General features: G+C 47.8%; 1 protein-coding gene across 1 annotated transcript; it reads right to left on the bottom strand.

Moving 5' to 3' along the window:
- Positions 1 to 10,761: 10,761 nt before the first annotated feature.
- On the bottom strand, positions 10,762 to 18,648 carry RDH8 (retinol dehydrogenase 8). Its single transcript, XM_007953559.2, has 6 exons — positions 18,546 to 18,648; positions 13,542 to 13,703; positions 12,745 to 12,924; positions 11,726 to 11,819; positions 11,081 to 11,264; positions 10,762 to 10,977 (listed from the first exon to the last, which is right to left on the bottom strand). Exons 1-6 carry the CDS (start codon positions 18,646 to 18,648, stop codon positions 10,762 to 10,764), a joined length of 939 nt encoding a protein of 312 aa, XP_007951750.1.
- Positions 18,649 to 20,300: the final 1,652 nt, after the last annotated feature.

Below are 20,300 nucleotides of genomic sequence, written 5' to 3'. Positions count from 1 at the left end.
AAAAAAAAAAAAAAAAAAAAACAAGGCTCCAGGAATTGCTGGAATACCCATTGAGATGTTTCAAGGAATGGATGGCACCCTGGAGGCACTTACTGGGCTATGCCAAGAGATTTGGAAGAAGCTACCTGGCTAACTGACTGGAAGAGATCCGTATTTGTACCCATTCCAAAGAAAGGTGATCCCACAGAATGTGGAAATTATTGAACAATATCATAAATATCACATGCAAGTAAAATTTTGCTGAAGATAATTCAAAAATGGTTGCAGCAGTATATTGACAGGGAACTTCCAGAAATGCAAGCTGGAGTCAGAAGAAGACATGGAATGAAGGATTTCATTGCTGATTTCAGATGGATCTTGGCTGAAAGCAAAGAATACCAGAAAGATGTTTACTTGTGTTTTATTGACTGTGTAAAAACATTAGACTGTATGGATCATAACAAATTGTGGATAACATTGAGAAGAATGGGAATTCCAGAACACTTAACTGTGCTCATGAGGAACCTGCACATAGACCAGGAGGCTGTTGTTTGGACAGAACAAGGGGACACTACATGGTTTAAAATCAGGAAAGGTGTACATCAGGATTGTATCCTTCCACCATATTTATTCAATTTGTATGCTGAGCAAATAATCTGAGAAGCTGGACTATATGAAGAACAATGTGGCATCAAGATTCAAGAAAGACTCATTAACAACCTGTGATATGTAGATGACACAACCTTGCTTGCTGTAAGTGAAGATGACTTGAAGCACTTACTGATGAAGATTAAAGACCACAGTCCGCAGCGTGGATTACACTTCAACATACAGAAAACAAAAATCCTTACAACTGGACCAATAAGCAGCATGTTGGTAAGTGGAGAAAAGATTGAAGTTGTCAAAGATTTCATTTTACTTGGATCCACAATCGACACCCACAGAAACAGCAGTTAAGAAACCAGACGTCATATTGCGTTGGGCAAATCTGCTGCAAAAGACCTCTTTAAAGTGCTGAAGAGCAAAGATGATCTTTGATGATCTTTGAAGATTAAGGTGCGCCTAACCCAAGCCATGATATTTTCAACCTCCTCATATGCATTTGAAAGCTGGGCAATGAATAAGGAAGATCGAAAAAGTAGTTGATACTTTTCATTTGGGGTGTTGGTGAAGAATACTGAAAGTACCATGGACTGCCTGAAGAATGAACAAATCTGTCGTAGAAGAAGTGCAGCGGGAATGCTCCTTGGAAACAAGAATGGCCAGACTTCGTCTCACTTACTTTGGTCATGTTGTCAGAAAGGACCATTCCCTGGAGAAGGATATCATGCTTGGTAAGGTGGAGGGTCAACGAAAAAGGGGAAGACCCTCAATGAGATGGATTGAAACAGTGGCTTCAACAACGGGTTCAATCAAGTGTAGCAAAGATTGTGAGGATGGTGCAGGGTCGCTACGAGTTGGCGCCAACTTAAGGGCACCTAACAACAGCAACAACAAATAACCTCATTTTGTAGGTGAAGAAACTGAAGCACAAAATTGCTCAAAATTGTGCAGCTAGAAAACAGGCACAGGGAGTTTAAGTGACTTACTGCTCAGAGTCATCCAGAAAGTTAAGTGATGTTGCTGGGGTCACAAACGCGGGTTTGAGGGGAGCCCAACGAAGGCAGAGATCGGGGGACTAGTTGTTAGATCCCGCCAGGTCCCCTCGGACTGTGACCTAGGAGGGATCCGCCGTCAGTGGTCAAGGCCAGCCTCTCGCACTTGGCCACAAGAGGGCGGTGGCGAGCCTCCCGCCAGCCGGAGTGTTGTGCTCAGCCCCCCCCCTTCAGGAATGCGGACGGTGGAGGGAGGGGACCTTGGCTGCAAGCCCAGAGCAGCTGCTGCGCTGCTCAGATTCCGCCTGCTTTCCGTTTCCTGGGACCCAGGCTGCCCCCACCCTGGTGCGCGCCGAGGAGCCGGAGCGGGAAGGGAGGCCTTGTGGGGATGTGTGGCCCCCACTCTCCAAGTGCTTTGCCTGCAAGGCTTCAGGGAAAGGCTGGGCAGGACCCAGGAAGCCAAAGGAAAGTACCAATATCAACCTAACAATGAAAGGCTGTCATTTACCAAGCAGCTCCAAAGCGCTGACACTTGGGGATTTTCTCCCCAGCAACTTCCAATTTACAAATAAGGAAACCGAGGGTCAGAGAGGTGACGTTTGGCCAGGTAGGAGGTGTCAGGAACTTTTCAGCATGGACTGGGCCTCCAGGATGTGTGACAGCTTGGCCACTCCCAGTCCCAGTCCAGGCTCCTCTGGTCACTTCTGTGACCACCCTGCTAGCTTTCCCCACGGCTCAGGAACTGGCCTTGCTCCCCGGCCCCTGAGGGGACCAGGAACATCCCTCCTGGACCACAGAGACCTCACTGGTGAGAATTTCAGAAGCCCGTTGCTGCAGGGAAGGGTCAGAATGATTCAGCAGCCGCCTTTGGAGGAATCAATTCCGACCCATGGCGGCGACCCTACGTGTGTCCAAGAAGAACTGGGCTCCACAGGGATTTCAGTGGCTGATTTTTCAGAAGGAGATCACCAGGCCTTTCTTCTGAGGTGCCTCTGGGTGGCCTCGAACCTCCAACCTTTCAGTTAGCAGTCAAGTGCATTCACTATAGGAGCTCTGGTGGCGTAGTGCCTAAGGCACTTGACTGCTAACCAAAAGGCTGGTGGTTCAAACCCACCAGCCACTCCTCAGAAGGAAGGTTGGGCAATCTACTTCCATAGTGATACTGCCTCGGAAACCCAAGGAGGGGTCACTATGAGGCAGGTGTGACTTGACGGCACATAACAGTTAATACTATGGATCTGAAAGCACCATGTACTGAGAGTGATGTCCGTCTCCACAGAGCTCCAGCCCTTCAACAAGCAGCTGTGGGGGTCCAGAGGCGTCTGCTAACCCATTCAGCTCTAGGAGTCAAGGAAGGCTTCCAATAGAAAGCAGCATTTAAGCTGAGACCTGAAAGATAAGTGAGAGTCAATCAGGTCAAAGGTTGGGGTGGGAGAGAGAAGATGGTTCTGTGTCAAGTAGAGGGAACAGCATGTGCAAAGACCTGGAGGAGACATAACAATTTTTTTTTTTTTTTTTTAGTTGTTGCAAAAATATATATGGAGCTCTGGTGGCTCAGTGCCTAAGGCATTTGACTGCTAACCAGAAGGCTGGTGGTTCAAACCCACCAGCTGCTCTGCAGAAGAAAGATGGGGCAATCTACTTCTGTAAAGATTTACTGCCTTGGAAAGTCGATGGGAGTGGCTGTGAGTCAGAATTGACTTGGTGGCAGTGGGTTGGTTTATTTTTTTAAATATGAATAACACAACATTTGCCAATCCAGCATTTTTTTCAGATGTACCCTTTAGGGATATCAGTTACGTTAATGGTGTTGTGAATCACCGCTCATAAGTGCTGCCAAATTTCCCATCACCATAAAAAAGAAAGGTAAGTCCAAAATGGATATTAGAAGAGACTCTGACACATGCTTTTCAATGGAGAGTGGCTAATATGAATGGAAGAAATGATGACAAGAAAGAGTGAGTAGATTTCAAAGGGTGGCTGGAGAAGACACAGTAAAGTATTCTAATGAGATGTACAAAGACCTGGAGTTAGAAGACCAAAAGGAAGAACATCCTTGGCATTTCTCAAGCTGGAGGAACTGAAGAAAAAAAAATCAAGCCTTGATTTGTGATATTGAAGGATTCTATCGGCAAAACTGCAGAAGAATTGATACATTTGAATGATGGTATTGGTGAAGATGTTGAAAATACCATGGATTGCCAGAAGAACAAACAAGTCTGTCCCGGGAAGAAATACAGAGGTATGCTCCTGAGAAGCAAGAATGGACACACTTCGTCTCAACCTGCTTCGGTCATGTGGTCAGAAAGGACCAGTCCTTGGAGAAGGATGTCTTGCTTGGTGAAGTACAGGGTCAGCAAAAAAGGGGAAGTCCCTCAACAAGATGGACTGACACAGTGGCTGCAATGATGGGCTCAGGTATAGCAATGACTGTGAGGTTGGCACAGGACTGGGCATGCTCATAGCGTTGCTCTGAGTCATAACCAACTTGACGGCACCTGACAACAATGTCATAAACAACTGTTCCCTAAATAATAGCTTCCTTCCCACCCTGGGAAGTAATAATAATTAATGAGCTTTGGTCTATACATTTGTTTATTATTATCATTTCATGTAAGTGAGATCATACAGTATTTGTCCTTTTGTGATCGATTTATTTCACTGAGCATAAGGTTTTCGAGGATATCCATGTGGTAGCATTTACCAGGACTTCATTTCTCTTACAGGCTGTAGAGTATTCCTTTGAACCCTATTTTGTTTATCTGTTCTGCTGTTGATGGACACTTAGGTTGTTTCCGTGTTTTGGGTGTTGTGAATAGTGCTGCAGTGAACATTGGTGTGCATGTGTCTGTTGATGTTGCTGCTTCCAAAATCTTTTAAATTTGATTAGGTTAAGGAGATAGTCTCTTTTTGGTGCACTCATTCATTCATTCATTCATTCATCAGATATTATTTTGCCACATATTGTTGTGAGTGCTGGGTATGTAGCTGTAACAATAATCTCTTCCCATGGAGCTAATGTTCTAGTGGGTAAACACAGGAAAGAGACAAATAAGTGCAGCATGTGTTGAGTGATTAGAAATAAAGCAGGTAAAGGGGAAAGAGTGACAAGATGCTATCTTGTGGTGATCAGGGAAGGCCTCACGGAGGAGGTGACATTTGAGCAGAGATCTTAAGAGGGTGAGGAAGTGAGTCATGTGGACATCTGGGGAAGAGTGTGGCAGGCAGAGGGAACAGCAAGTGCAAAGGCCCTGAGGTGGGAACATGCATGAAATGTTTAAGGAATAGCGAGGAGGTCGTTATTGCTGGAGTGAAGTGGGCAGAGGGATTTGAGATCAGTATTCATGGGTCAGGTCATCTGGGTGGTCTCATAGTTGTGGATTTGAATCTAAGTAAACTGGGAAGCCACTGGAAGGTTTTGAGCAGAGGAGTGATATTATCCGACTTCTGTTTTAATGTGGATAAGCCATTTGGCTGTTAACCAGAAGTTTGGTGGTTCCAAGCTACCAGCTGCTCTCAGGAAGGAAGATGTAAAGATTTACAGCCTTGGAAATCCAGTGAGGGTTGCTATGAGTCAGAATCCACTCAAAGCAATGTTTTGTTTTGTTTTTCTGTTTTAATAGAATTGATCTATTCTATAAGGAATATGTCCTTTCTTGCTATGACTTTAAATCCAAATGGTAAAGAAAAATTAATAACTCCACAAATAAAAATAGGTCAAAAACCACCACAGAGAAGTTTATTTATATATTGGGGAAAAGTGTTTGCACTTTTCTCCCTAATCTCCCTAATATAGAGAGCTTCTAGGAATTGATAAGTAAAACATCAACCATCCAATAAGATAAAAAGGGGGGTAGGGCTAGAGATGTGATCAGAACTTCTACCAAAAATGAGACACAAAGGGTCCTTTAACAGATGAAAAGACATTGGACCTCACTCATAGTAAGAGAAATGCACATTTAAAACACACGGAGATACCAATTTTTACTGAACAGATTGGCAAAAACTCAGCACACTTATCACTCACTGTTGGTGAGGCTGCAGGGAGGTGAGCACGGTCACATGTGGACACTGGTCAACCCCAGAGGAGAGGAATTTTTACGTTCACAAAATGACAAATGCATAGATTCTTTGGCCAAGCAATTCCCCCCAGACATACTTGCACATGTGTGAAATGATGTATGCACACAAGGCTATTCATTGCAGCCATTTAAAAAAATAGCAAAAGATTGGAGAGAGCTCAAATATCCATTAGTAGGGGCTGGTTGCATAAATTATTGTCCATTTGCACAATGGACTACATACATTGCAGCTCCACAAAGGAATGAGAACATTTGCTTGGGCTGATAAGGAATATTCAGGGAAAGAACCAAAATTCACACTTATGTGTATAATAAGCTGCTTTTTGTGTGTGAGTGTGTGAAAGAGCAAAAAAAGACAAAAATAATAATATCCACCACTCCTTATCATGGAGTGGTGGGTAAGTATGTCACTCACTGCTATTGAGTTGATTCTGACTCGTAGCAACCCCCACTGGGTTTCTAAAGCTGTAAATCTTTATGGAAGTAGATTGCCCAGTCTTCCTTCCACAGGATATAAAAATATAGATATATTTATTTTTTTTTTTGCTCTTTCACATACACACACACAAAAACTGACTCAACCGCAGTGAGGTTTTTTTTTTTTTTTTCCTTATCATATAGTGGGAGCTCTGAGGGCATAGTGCCCAAGGCATATATTTGACTGCTAACCAGAAGGCTAGCGGTTCAAACCCAGCAGCCACTCCTCGGAAAGAAGATTGGGCGATCTACTTCTGTAGTGATACTGCCTTGGAAACCCAAGGAGGGGTCGCTATGAGTCGGGTCCAACTCGATGAAAATAAGTTTGGTTTTTGGTTTTATCATATTGTGGCAGCTTGTATGTTGCTGTGCCACTAGTATTTCAAAGACCAGCAGGGTCACCCATGGTGGACAGATTTCAGAGGAGCTTCCAGACTAAGACAGACTAGGGATAAAGACTTCACACTCTGCTTCCTAGAATTAGGAACGTTATGGATCCCAGCAGAATATTGGCTGATGAAGTGCTGGCAGATGAGCCCCTTGTGTTGGAAGGCACCACACAACGGTCACAGCAAAGGACTCAGATGCACCATCAATCATGAGCTGGTGCAGGACCAGCAATGTTCTGTTCTGCGTTATACAATGTCGCGATGGGTCGGAGCTGACTCACTAACAACTAACAGTAATAATCTAGCCTGTTGCCACTGAGTTGGTTCGGAGTCATGGTGACCTATGTGACGGAGCAGAACTGCTCCGTGGGCTTTTCCTGGCTGTAATCTTTATGGGAGCAGTTAACCAGGCTTTTCTTCTGCGGAGCTACTGGATGGGTTTGAACTGTCAACCTTTAGATTAGCAAACTCAAAACCAAACCCACTGCCATCGAGTAGATTCTGACTCATAGAGACCCCCAGTGTGTTTCCAAGATCGTAAATCTTTACAGAAGTAGATTGCCTCATCTTCCTCCCGAGGAGCAGCTGGTGGTTTGAACCACCAACCTTTTGGTTAGCAGCCAAATGCCTTCCCACCCCACCACCAGAGCAATTGCAAATCACTTGCACCACCGAGAGGTGGCAAAAACTGAGAATACTGATAGCTCACTGTTGGTGAGGCTGTAGTGAAGCAAACACGTTCACACATGAACATTGGTCAGCCCCAAGGACATGAATGGTGTTCTGGTTACCTAGTGCCACTGTGACAAGAATAGACCACAAATGGGATGGCCTTAACAAACAGGAGTTTATTCTCTTACAGTTTGGAGGCTTTAAGTTTGAGTTCAAAGTGCCAGGCTCTAGGGGCTGGGTGAAAGCCCCTTGACCCTGGGCTTCAGCTCTGCCTCTTGATCCCGGCCCACTGGAGCTAGAGGCGTCTCTTCACTCAGGCAGCTACTGGCTGCTGAGACTTACAAGCCCAAGGTCGACAAATAAAATGGCACAGTCCTGGTTGGTAAAAACCATATGACAGGCCATTAATTCAAGTCCATTGTAAGTCCCAAGGTTGGCAGAGCATGGCAGGCTGCTGAACAATGACACAGCTACATGTAGGGTCCATGTGTGCTATAAGCTAGAGACTATCCCCAAGGCTTCTCCTTATATACAGGAAGCAGACCACATCCCAGAAGCAGCTACTCAGCTGCTCACAGTAGATTCCACCATGGAGTTGATTGCCAGTCTCATCATGGGGAATACTACATCCACTCAACCAGGTCCAGGCAAGTTGGCAAACAAATATAACCACCACAAATGGTTATGTTCGTACACACACACACACACACACACACAGGTTTTTTTCCTCCCTTCTATAATCAGAAAGAACATCTGGAAAGAGAACTCAATCAACTTATAACAGGTAGGGGTGAGGGAGTAGTAATTGGGCAGTTGAGGGACAGGAGAAGGTGACAAAATAGTTTTTAAAATATCCTTTAATATTTTCTGCTTTTTTAAATTTGATAAATGCATTACCTACTTGTCTTTGTTCTCTAGTGCGGCTATAACAGAAATACCACAAGTAGATGACTTTCACAAACAGGGACTTATTCTCTTCCAGTTTAGGAGGCTAGAAGTCCGACATCAAAGTGCCACCACTAGGGGTGGGTGAAGGCCCCTTGACCTTGGGCCTTCACCTTGGGCTCTGCCTCTTGCTCTCCCACTGGAGCTGGAGGTGTCTCTTAACTCAAGCAGCTGCTGGCTGCTGAGGCTGACAAACCCAAAGTTGACATGTGTAATTGCAGAGTCCCAATTAGCAAGCAACACAACAGGCCATTAGTTCAAGTTCAGAGACAGTCCCAAGAGCAGCAGGCAACGTGGCAGGCCAGTGATGACTTGGCCAAATGCAGAATTCAGATGTGCCAAGAAGCTGAGCCCTTTCCCAAAGCTTCTCCATATACACTGGAAGCAGACCACACCCTGAAGGCAGCTACTTATCTGCTCACAGCAGATTCCACCATGGAGTTGATTACACCACATTCAATCTCATCACAGGGAATAATAGTATACAGTTCCCCAGCCACTCAAAACCACAGCCCAGCTAAGTTGACACAACTGTAACTACCACACTGCTCAAAAGATGTTGTGGAAGGCTCCTCTTAGCTGATGTGTGGAGGATGGATTGTAGTGGGGCAAAGGCAGAAGGTGGGAGATGAGGAGGGGAGGAGGTTGAGAAATTAAGGTGGCTGGACCAGAGAGTGGACTGAGAAAATATTGACAAATGGTTGGCTCTGAGTATAACTTGAAGGTGAAGTGAACAGGATATCCTGATGGACTTGCTGTGAGAGTTGAGAGGACGGAATTAGAGATGACTCCAGGATTGGCCACCTGAGCAACTAGAATGATGAATTTGTTTTTTGCAGGGATGGGGAAGACTGCAGAAGAGGTGTCTGAGTGTTGAAATCAAGAGTTAAGGGATAGTGTGTCTAACACCTTTTGAATGTTGGCCAGCGTTGGTCCGTGATAGCTTTCAGCTAGAATTTAGTAACAGCTTTATCATCACTGCGCTTGTGTATACAGTTGCCATCTGGATTGGTGATGGTTCTATCTTTCATGCAACAGAAACTGACTCAGGATGATTTAAGCAGCAAAGGAATTTATTGGACTCTGGGAGCTCACGGGATCACCAGCTTTGGAAACTGCGCAAGAGCAATGTGAGAGTGCAGAGCAGCAGCTAAGGCCGTAGCCTAAACCAGCTGGCAGCTCTGGTTTCTTCTGTTGATTCTAGAAATGCAACACTCCTGTCCCAGGTCTCTGCTGCCACTACATGCTTCTTGACCCCTTCCTTCTTTGGGTGGCAAGCTTCCAATTCTAAATCCTGTGCATCTGATTGGTGGAGTCTGGGTCACATGCTCACTCTAGCTGCAAGAGAGGCATGGAGAAGGACTACTGTTTTCTTTCCCCTGGAAGTCCACGAGTAGGGGGTTTTGAATGCTGAACATTGCCTGCAAAAAAATATTGTATAGCGCCTACTTATGGCAACTGAAGATATCTTTATTCTCTTATAAAATAATTTAGTTAAGGGAAATTTTTTTTTGTTTCATTCTTCATAGTTTACTCTGAGCTTTTATTACTGAAAACAAAGGAAAGTCTGCGGGGAGGGGCCCCACACATCTGAGCCACTATATATATATTAGTGGTTACCAGGGGTAGGATGGAGGAGGAAATGGGGAAAGGGAGAGTTTTGTGGGGCACTGAGTTTATGCTAATAGGTGATGGACTGTTTTGGAAAAGGATAGTAATAATGGTGGCACAACATGAAAAATGTCATCAATGCCCTTGAGCTGTAAATGGGGAAGGTGTTATGTTGGTGAATGTGCTGTGTATGTTTTCACCACAATAAAAGTTTAAAAGAAATGTAAAAGTGGTAACTGGACACCAAATACAACAAAATCAAGTGAAATCATTAGTGAAGGAGACTTTTCCTGCCGTTTCCAGGGCCACCCCATGAGCAGAAGCAGAGCCAGCACTGGAACCCAGAGTCCATTTGCTCCAGAGTCTTCGGAGGAGGGCCAGGAAACGTGAGGATACCGTCTTGGGGCCCCAGGAGGAACTCCGTTGTTTTTTAGTTTTTATTTAGATATAAAAGATGGAGCTTTATTAAAGTTAATAGAATGATTGCCAGTGGTAAATACATGCTTTATGAACGAATGTTTGTACACTGCTAGTATGTGTGCAAACACAATTTGCTGATGGAGATGCATGCCCAGGAGGCTGGAGACCCCTTGGCTGGCCCCTCTCTGGGTGTGCTGAGGAGATGCATGTCTGCGTCACCCATGCATTCCCAAGCCCAGCGTAATGGGATCATGAGGTTTAATGAAGCAGTCTGTCTCCTCCTTCGAGGACCAATGACAATGCCCCCTCCTCCAGGAAGCAAAGCACAGCCCTGGCTCCCTGCTCCAGCCTCCTCAGTCCAGTCCAGGGTCTCCGGGACCTTGGCCTGGGGTGAGCCTGTGTGCTGGGGAAGGATTGGCTGGGGGCTGAGGTCCCTCTGGGCTCTCAACCTTGTTCCGGGTACAGAGAGGGTCAAACAGGGTTTGCTGAATGAAGGAATGAATGAATGAAGAGTCTGCAGGGCCTCAGAGAAGGGTGTGGACTGAAGAGGCCTGGTTGTTCAGGGGCCGGGAGGGGCAGGCTTGCGGCTGCTCACCGGGGCCACACCCGGGTCCCGGGGCAGCCACAGGCCAGGCATCGAAGGCCAAGGTCGAGGAGGCGTGGCCAGCGGAAGAGAAGGCCGTGAGCGATTCGCACGTACAAGCGGCCTGACGGGTCAGCGGCTTTGAGAGCTGTCAGCGGGGTGTAGCGGGCGTTGGTCTGTCGGCGCAAGGGTGGTCGGGCGGAGCCGATGACCTTGACGATGGCCTGTGGGGCGGAGCCCTGAGCCTTGTAACCCAGAGGAGGTGGTCTGCGGGGAGGGGCCCCACACATCTGAGCCACGTGTTGGTGCTCTGGGCTCGCCACTCACCTGAGCCACATCTTGAGGGCTCTGTCCCACGGATCGGAAGAGCTCCCTGGAAGCTGGTAGGTAGACGTCCCGGAAGTAGCGCAGGGTGTCAGCGTCAGTGCCTGGAAACTCCGCCCTGGAAACCTGCTCCAGGAGCTTTCCCTCAAAGTCGGTGGCCACTGGGCCCGGCTCCACCAAGGAGATGCTGAGGTCAGGGCATAAGGTCTGGTGTTCCAATCCGCCCCAGTTGCTGTCCCCCTTTCCTCCTCACACTGTTTCTCTCCTCATTAGTCCATCCCTTCTTCCTGCTACTCCTTGTAGGGCCTCCCTTTCCTCCCACCTCCACTGCCTCTGTTTCCCAGCACTGCCCCACCCCCTGCACAGCCTGTCTCCCCAACACTGCCCCACGCCTACTACCTCTCTTTTCCCCACATCTGCTCCATTACCGCTCCATCCTGCCTATTGTCTCCATTTCCCTCATTATTGACCCCATTTTTCCATCACGGCCTCCATTTCTGCTATCATTGCCCTCACCTCTCCCCACTGCTTCCTTTGCCTTCACTCATTGTACCACATCGTTGCCCTTATCTCCTCTCTTCCCCATGCTATTTCCGGTTCCCATTGCTGCCCCCCACTTCCGGGTCACTGCCCAAGTTCCTGCCTCACAAGATGTTGAACTGCTGCAGCTGGATAGCAAGGCTCTCAAAGAATCCCTCCAGGGCAAACTTGGAGGCAGCGTAGACTTCATTGAACACAACACCTAAGAGGAGTGGTGGGAGAAAGGTGCTTTGGGGGTCTGGGTGATAAGTTTTGTGAGCCCAGAGTGATGGGGTCCTTGGGAAACAGTGCAAAGAGGATTTGGGGATCAGAAGGAGGGCATATTGGGGGCCAACGTGATGGAGTATATAGCATGATAGGATGGGAGCACATGGGGTCAGGAAGAGGTTGTCTTGGGGTGTCAAGTGTCACCTCTTCCTGTCAGTGCTCCCTTGCCCTCGGCCCAGGAAACTTCCCCATTTCCTTCCCTCTTCTAAACCTCTGGGGCCACTTGGGCATGGGGCTCCCAGGACCCCACTCAGCAAGGCCCTTGTCAGTCCTTGTTGAGCAGTGAATGTGGCCCTGAGATCAGGAAGTACAGCAAGAAGAGGAGCCAAAGGGTAGGGGTAAGTAGATACAGTTTCTTCATGGCAGGGTGACAGGTTCCTTAGGGGACTGCTGAAGAAAGGACAGATCTCAGGGGATTTCCAGGAGGAGGACTGGGAATCTAGAGGGATTAGAAGAGGAAGACCCAGGAACATGGATGGCAAATAGGTTGTCTCCATAGTAAGCCCATGGCAGACATCACTAATCAATTTCTGCTTTCAGAGTCCTAAATCTAGCATGTTTGTGGTGTGTGGCATCTGGCAAAGAAGAGTCTCAGAAGAAGGAGCTCTGTTGATTCTTTTGGATTTTGGGGAATGGGTGGGTGAGATTTTCAGCATTCATACCACCACTGCTTATTCCTGCACCATGACAGACATAGTTAATCCATCCCAGAACTCCTTCCTTATGAGTTTCAGAATCCTTTTAACACAGCTCTTCAAGCTTATTTGGAATATGAATAAACTAAAACCTATTTGCTATCCTTCCAGCCTGGGGACGGTGAAACACAGAGGGAATTGCCAGGGCTAGGTCCTAGGGCTCACCCTGCAGGCCCATGACACTGCTGACCACCACAATGTGGCCCCGCTGCCTCCTCTTCATAGCGGGAAGCACAGCTTTGACCAGACGAACAGCCCCGAAAAAGTTGGTGTCAAAGACGTTCTGCATGGCAGCTATGCTGAGCCCCTCCAGGGGCCCCAGCAAGCCCACTCCAGCGTTATTCACTGTAGCAGAGGGGATCTGAAGGTCACTTTGGAGCCCTCCCAACCCTTCCAGTGTCACTTCTCTGGGAAGGCTCCTCACATCACCTTCCAGCCCCACTCCAAGCCCAGGGCCATTCTGGGGTGGTCAAATTCAGAACCTTGATGATCTTAAACACAGTTAAGCATTTGTTAGAGGGTACCCTGAGACTTGCAGAGGAGGAAGGGATACTAGGAACAGCATCCCCTTGGATTCATGAGCAATTCAACTCTGACCCCAAATTGCATCGTGTTGGCCACAACCCACCCTCCTCAGACAGTTAGGGACCATGAGTTGTTTCTTCATCATGCCCTCTTCCTCAAGTGACTCATCAAAATAATTTTCCCAACCATATATGACTCTCTCCATATGAGAGACATTCTGTTCAATAAAATCCATCCCACACTCAGGTCTTAATTTATTTCTAATATCCTTAACAGAAAGATCATTGTCCTGGGATCTTGGTCAACTGGTCTACCCCTTCTGTCCAGGACCAGAGAGCAAAGCCTGGTGCTAAGGTGTTGGAGTGACTTTGCTGTGTTGAGAGTTTGTGCTTTGACCAGGGAGGAGGTGAGTGACTCTGGAGGTTGGTTCATCTTACCCAGCACGTCCACTTCCCCTCCTGGGATGCAGCTGAGACACTGGACCACTGACTCATCACTGCACACATCCAGCTGGGCCACGGTGAGGGTCTTCCCCAGAGCCTCCCCTGCAGCTGCCTCCAGCATCCCTTTCTTTCCCAGGTCTCGCATGGTGGCCACTACTGGGGGTAGAAGCAGAGCTGGGGCAGGCACTGACTGGGCTCCTGTCCTCTGTATATGAACATGTGCATTTCTGTGATCTTGTATGTAGTTACAGAGGGATGGAGGCTCGTGAGTTTATACACCCACATTCATCACACATCCATAGATATACACTTGTGTACATACGTACACACACCCACATCCATCCATTTGCCCATCTATTCAACAAACATTTATTGAGCATCTACTACACACCATGTTATATTCTAGGTGCTGAGGCTATTGCATCAAATAAAATAGAGAAAGTATCCACCTTCAGGGAATTCATAGCCTAGTAAGTAAGACAGTAATATAAATAAGGATAGAACTATTGTCATGAGAAAAAAATATGCATACATACCTACAGCCAACATACATGTACACACAAGTATGAATAGCCCCATTTACTTCATCAACATAATAAATTTCCATTTATTGAACATCTACAGCATTTAATCCTCAAAAAAAAAAAAAAAAGATGGACTAGGTCACTGATTTATTTCCCGAAGATGGCCACATAACATCTCCCATCCCACATGCTGTCCTAGAAGTTTGTCACTGTCCCATCAAGATATGGAATCTAATTGTCCTCTCCCTCTCCTTGAATCTTGTGACTGGCTGGGAAGCAACAGAATAGAGTGGAAGCTGGAAACCAACACAATAGGTTGGAATGATGCTGTGAAGCTGCTGAGATTAAGTCAGAAAAGGTGCTACAGTTTCCACCTTGTTCAGTGGAACACTCACCTTGAAACCTTCAGCCATCATATGGCTGCTTGACTGCTCTGAGGCCTCCATGCTGGAAGGAAGCCCAAGCTAGCCCAGCAGAGAGACCACATGGAGAAGCCCTGAGATTGTAGGAAGAGAGGGAGATGACTGTGTAGCGCCCATTTTTCTAGCTGTAGCCATTGACCTTGTACCAGAACCACCCAGCTGAGCCCTTCTTTAAGTTACAGAAACTGTGAGAGATAAACAAATGATTGTAGTTTAAAAAAAAAAAAAAAGATTGTGGTAAAATATATATAAGGTGCCTAAGTGGCACAAGATTTCAAATTACTTGGTTCCACAATCAACACCAATGGAAGCAGCAGTCAAGAAATCAGGCAACATATTGCACTGGGAAAATTGCTGCAAAAGACTTCTTTAAGGTGCTGAAGAGCAAAGATGTCTCTTTGAAGACTAAGGGACACCTAAGCCAAGCCATGGTATTTCCAGTCACCTCATATGCATGTGAAAACTGGACAATGAACAAAGAAACCAAAGAAGAGTTGATGCTTTTGAGTTGTGATGTTGGCTAAGAACACTGAAAGTCCTATGGACTGCCAGAAGAACGAACAGATCTGTCCTGGATGAAGTGCAGCCAGAATGTTCCTTGGAAGCAAGAATGGTCAGACTTCATCTCACCTAATTTGGTCGTGTTGTCAGGAGGGACCGTTCCCTGGACAAGGATATCATGCTTGGTAAAGTGGAGGGTCAGCCAAAAAGGAGAAAACGCTCATGAGATGAATTGACACAGTGGCTGCAGTGATTGATTCAAGCATAGCAAGGATTGTGAGGCTGGCATAGGGACTGAGCAGTGTTTCGTTCTATTGTACATAGGGTCACTGTGAGTCGGAGCTGACTCAATGGCACCTAACAACAACAACAACAACAGGGGAAAAAAAAAACCAACTCACTGCTGTTGAGTTGATTCGACTCATAGTGACCCCTCCTTGGGTTTCTGAGGTTTTATCTCTACGGAAGTAGATTGCCCAGTCTTCCTTCCGAGGAGTGGCTGGTGAGTTTGAATCGCCAGCCTTCTGGTTAGCATCAAATGCCTTAGGCAGTATGCCACCAGAGTTCCTACAGGTGATGCAAACAGCTTGTGCACAAATGCTAGCTGAAAGGTTGGTGGTTTGAACCCATCTAGTACTGTGGCGCTCTAGTAGCATAGTGCCTAAGGCACTTGACTGCTAACCAGAAAGCTGGCGGTTCAAACCTGCCAGTCACTCCTCGGAAGGAAGGTTGGGCAATCTACTTCTGTAGTGATACCACCTTGGAAAACCAAAGAGGGGTCGCTGTGAGTCGGGTCCAACTCGACGACACAGAACAACAACAACAACAGTACCATGGAAGAAGGGCCCAGTGATCTGCTTCCATTAGGATTGTTGTTGTTGTTGTTGTTATGTGCCATCGAGTCAGACCTGACTCATAGTGACCCCTCCTTGGGTTTCCAAGGCAGTATCACTACGGAAGTAGATTGCCCCATCTTCCTTCCGAGGAGTGGCCGGTGGGTTTGAACCGCCAGCCTTCTGGTTAGCAGTCAAATGCCTTAGCCACTATGCTACCAGAGCTCCCTCCATTAGGATTACAGCCAACAAAACTGTGTGGAGCAGTTCTGCTCTATGATGCGTCGAGTTGCGGTGAGTCAGAATCGACTCAATGGCAACTAACAATAGGAAAACATAATGTTACAGAATACTTGCCATTTTAACCATTTTGAAGTGTACAGTTCAGTGATATTAATGATACTTTATCATACAACCATCACCACTATCCATTTCCAAATGTTTTTCATCATCATGAACAAAAACTCCATACCCCTTTGGCAATAACTCTTCATTTTCCCTCCTAGCCCCTGCTAATCTAATCAAATTATCTCTGCATTTGCCTATTCTAGATATTTCATATATATTTTAAAAAAAAATACTTCACTGCCCTCGAGTTGATTCGACTCATAGTGACCCCTCCTTGGGTTTCTGAGGTGGTATCTCCATGAAAGTAGAGATTATTGCCCAGTCTTCCTTCCAAGGTGTAGCTGGTGGTTTGAACTGCCAGCCTTCTGGTTAGCAGTCAAATAAGTGGGATCAAAAAGCACTTGGCCTTTTGTGTTTGACTTATTGCACTCTGCATAATGTTTTCCAGGTTTATCCATGTCATAGCACACATCACAACTTTCTTTCTCTTCATGGACGGTTACCATCCATTGGATGGATATACCACATTTTGTTTATTCGTTCATCTAGTGATAGACACTCAGGTTGTTTCCACCTTTTGACTATTGTGAGTGATGCTGCAATGAACATTGATTGCAGTTGTTTTAAGCCATAAATTTTGTTATTCAACAATAGTAATAAGGATGGATAAGTAAACTTATTATCCCCATTATACAGATGAACAAACTGCGGCTTGTTGTTGTTAGGAGCCATCAAGTTGATTCCGACTCACAGTGACCCTATCTGTGTACAACAGAATGAAACACTGACTGATCCTGCACCAGCCTCACAACCTTGCTAGGCCTAAGCCCATCATTGCAGCCACTGTATCAATCATCTCATTGAGGGCCTTCCCCTTTCTCACTGACCTTCCACTTTACCAAGCATGATAGCCTTCTCCAGGGAATGGTCCCTTCTGACAACATGACCAAAGCAGGTGAGACAAAGTCTGGCCATTCTCGCCTCCAAGGAACATTCTGGCTGCACTTCCACCAGGACAGATTTGTCTATTCTGAGGCTTAGCAAAGTGAGTTTCCTTGTCTGTTCCCTCCTAGCAAGTGTTAGAACTGAGATTTGAACCTGGATTTGTCAGAGGGCTGAGCCTGTGCTCTCGATTCGGCCTTACCAGGTGCACTCTGTCTGTGCACACACCGTATATATGTTTACATCCCCCCATGTGTGCACCCACAATTACACATGCGCACTCCTAGTGACACATGTGTACTGTGTGTAGGTCTGTCTGCCTCAGGCGCTGTGTAGATTAATGGGACGCATGCATCCACTTGCAGTATAGCATGGCGATGCTGAGCGTGGGCCCAGGGGCTGGGCTGCCTGGGTTCAAACCCCAGCTCTGCCACTGTCCAACTGGGTGATCTTGGTCAAATACCTTTGCAGTTTGTGTCTCAGTTTTCTCATTTCTAAAGCAGGGCAAATGAGAGTGCCCACCTCAAATGGGTGATGTGAAGATGAAATGGTTAATTAGATGCAAAACACTTCATGGGAAGCCTGGCACGTGGGAAGCACCCAATAAACATAAGCCTTTAGCAGTTTTCTGCGCCCCTTCATTCACCCCCAGGGACACATCCAAGCACAAGTTCTTGGAACGCCAGTTCTCGCTCACTCACTCACTCACAGCTGGGCGTCTCTTAAGACAGAGGGCTGGGAGAAGCGCTCTGCCAACTAGGGCCATGGCACCCTCCCCAGCCACCTCCTCTTCAGCAATAGCCCATTGCCCACTTCAGACTCCAGGCTGCTCTGGGTCAGGGGTTCTCATGGTTTGGGGTGCGGATCAGAGCAATTTTCTCCAGAGCTGTGGGAGGGCAAGTCCCTAGGCCTAGAGGCCTCTCCTAAGTCCCTAAGGTCAAGGGCACATAAGAGGCTTATCTTGGAGCAGTCTTCTGGTGATTGGTGCGGGCTGGGGGAGCGAATCTTCCGTCCAGGGAAATGCTCCAGAGACCTTCACCAGGAAGCCTTTCCAGAGGACAAGCCCTTCTAAAAATATCCCCACCCACCCTTCATCAAGCTCCCTTCTCTGCTTTATTTTGCTTCTAGCACTTATTACTGCCAGACGCACGATCAATTCTTTTGTTTATTACCTGCCCCTCCCTCGCGCTCCACCTTTATCGAGGGCAGGGATTTTTGTTTAGTTCATAGCTCTGTTCCAGCACCTAGAACAGTGTCTGGCACCCAGTGGGTGCTCAAGATATCTGTGTTGGATGAAAGGAAGATTCACCGTGGAGGGAGACCTACGTGTGTTCGGAGGGCCTTCCAAGTCCCACACGTGCAATTGGAGCGGATGGGTTGGAGTCACGCCCACCCCTGCTCCTCCAAGCCCCGCCCAGAGCCCCTTACCCTGGTAGCGCTGCCGGGGGTCGAGGGCCAGCTGCACTGCGAGCTCCAGGCCAATTCCTGAGGAGCAGCCAGAGATCAGCACTGTCCGGGGCGCGCCGGCCATGTTGATCCCCTTCCTGGGCGCGTGACCCGCTGGGTAGTGCCTGACTCTCGCTTCAGCCCTCGGTTCAGCCAGTCCCTCCTAAGTGCGTGCCAACTGCTCACCTGCAGCGTGAAGGGGCCCCAGAGACCTCGACTGTGGGCTGACTCTGGGCAAGTACCTAGGGGAGCCCCTTCGCTTTTGTGCCTCCCATTTCCTCCATCTGTCAAATTTCTTCTCCCCACTTGCAACACTCTGGGAGATTTTAATTAGGATTGTAAGTTATTCATAGCTGGGGGTAGTTTCAGGGAGTGAGGGGCGGGGGGGGGCATTTTGTTGCTGTCTATACTCCGGGTGAGGATTATCTCTGACTGGAGGGAGAGAAGGAGAGAGGGTGACAGAGAATGTGGTCCCAAAAGAATCCTTTCAAAGAAGGAATGGGACTAGCACTGTCCTAAAACCAGGATAGATTACAGGAAGAACGTCCCTGCGTGAGTAGGCCAAGGACTTTGTGAGAGCCTTTTAGTAGGAGAAGTCTCAGCCTCGGAAGTTCCCCAGGGAGGGAGAAAGAGTTGTTTGGGGAGGTTCCCTGTCATCCCGCTGGGGGCCCCCATCTCCCCCTCAGGCCAGCTGGGGCCACGCCCCCTCTTCTCCAGGGACACAGAAACTCTTTGTCTGAGGAGCCAGAAGCTGGGAGGGAGGTTCTGCCCCGCTTCTCCCCTCTTCCCCTTGGGGCGGGTGCAGTTCAGGACCCAGGATACGCCCTATGGTTCCTCCTCCCTGGGGAAGTGCCTTCACCCTGCCCTGCATGTCGGCTCCTGTTCAGTTGCACAGACAGCTATCTGGCCCCCTGGGGCCTCTCTTCCTGCTGGGGGCTCCGCGTGAGGTTCTCTTCTAGAATGGCAGGAATCCACCCCGCTGCTCCCGTTGCCTTGCTTTGGGGAAAGGCCAGACTCCCCCATGTGTTGAGGGCATGTGTTAGGATTTGGAATTAGGGCTGGGGTGTCCCTCTGGGGCCCGAATGGGGGAGATGAAGGTTAGGGATGTTTTGAGGATTGAGAGTTTGGGATGAAGGTGGGAGCTGGATTTTGGAATCTGTGGTGAAGGTTTGGGGATGGGTCAGGACAACCAATTCTGGAATTTGGGTAGAGAAATGAGTTTGGGGTAAAGCTGGAAACCCTATGGTGGGATCTGGGGTGAGGTTTGAGGTGAAATGGAAACCCCTTACTTTGAAGCCTGGGGTCAGGGCTTAGGGTGAGACTGATGTGTCCTATTGTGAGGCTATGGGATTGGGATAAGGCAGGTGGGTGAGAGTTTGGGGTGAGGCTAGGACCCCATCTGGGGGCATGGGTGAGACAGAAATGATTTGGTATAAAGCCGTACTTCCTAATTCCAGAGCCTGGATGGAGGCTGAAGCCTTGAATGAGGCTAAAACCTCATTCAAGTGAGTCTGGGACCCCAAATTCTAGAGCTGGGCGGAAGCCGTTCTCCTCCTCCACTGTGGGGTGGGGCAAGAACAGCCCAGCTCCTGGCCCGGGGCTCCACTCCAGCTGGCCAATCAGAGCTCGGCACAAACTTTCTCAACTCCCTCACCAGCTGTCAGCTCCCCCAGCGGACCCGCCCCGCGCAGGGCGAGGCCGTGGCGGGGTCTCGGGCAGTCTCCCGCCGATTCTGAG

This window comes from Orycteropus afer, unplaced genomic scaffold, assembly GCF_000298275.1.
Source record: "Orycteropus afer afer isolate SDZICR_OR568_19922 unplaced genomic scaffold, OryAfe1.0 scaffold00402, whole genome shotgun sequence".
Taxonomy (NCBI): Eukaryota; Metazoa; Chordata; class Mammalia; order Tubulidentata; family Orycteropodidae; genus Orycteropus; species Orycteropus afer.
The sequence above is the reverse complement of the archived record's forward strand: the minus strand, read 5'-3'. Positions and strand labels throughout refer to the sequence as shown.

Coding starts and splice junctions, on each gene's coding strand:
- RDH8 (XM_007953559.2), bottom strand. CDS start 18,648: ATGGCCGGCGCGCCCCGGACAGTGCTGATCTCTGGCTGCTCCTCAGGA. Junction 13,704..18,545: donor CCCCCGGCAGCGCTACCAGG/GTAAGGGGCTCT, acceptor TTCTACCCCCAG/TAGTGGCCACCATGCGAGAC. Junction 10,978..11,080: donor GCCCTCAAGATGTGGCTCAG/GTGAGTGGCGAG, acceptor TCCGCCCCACAG/GCCATCGTCAAGGTCATCGG.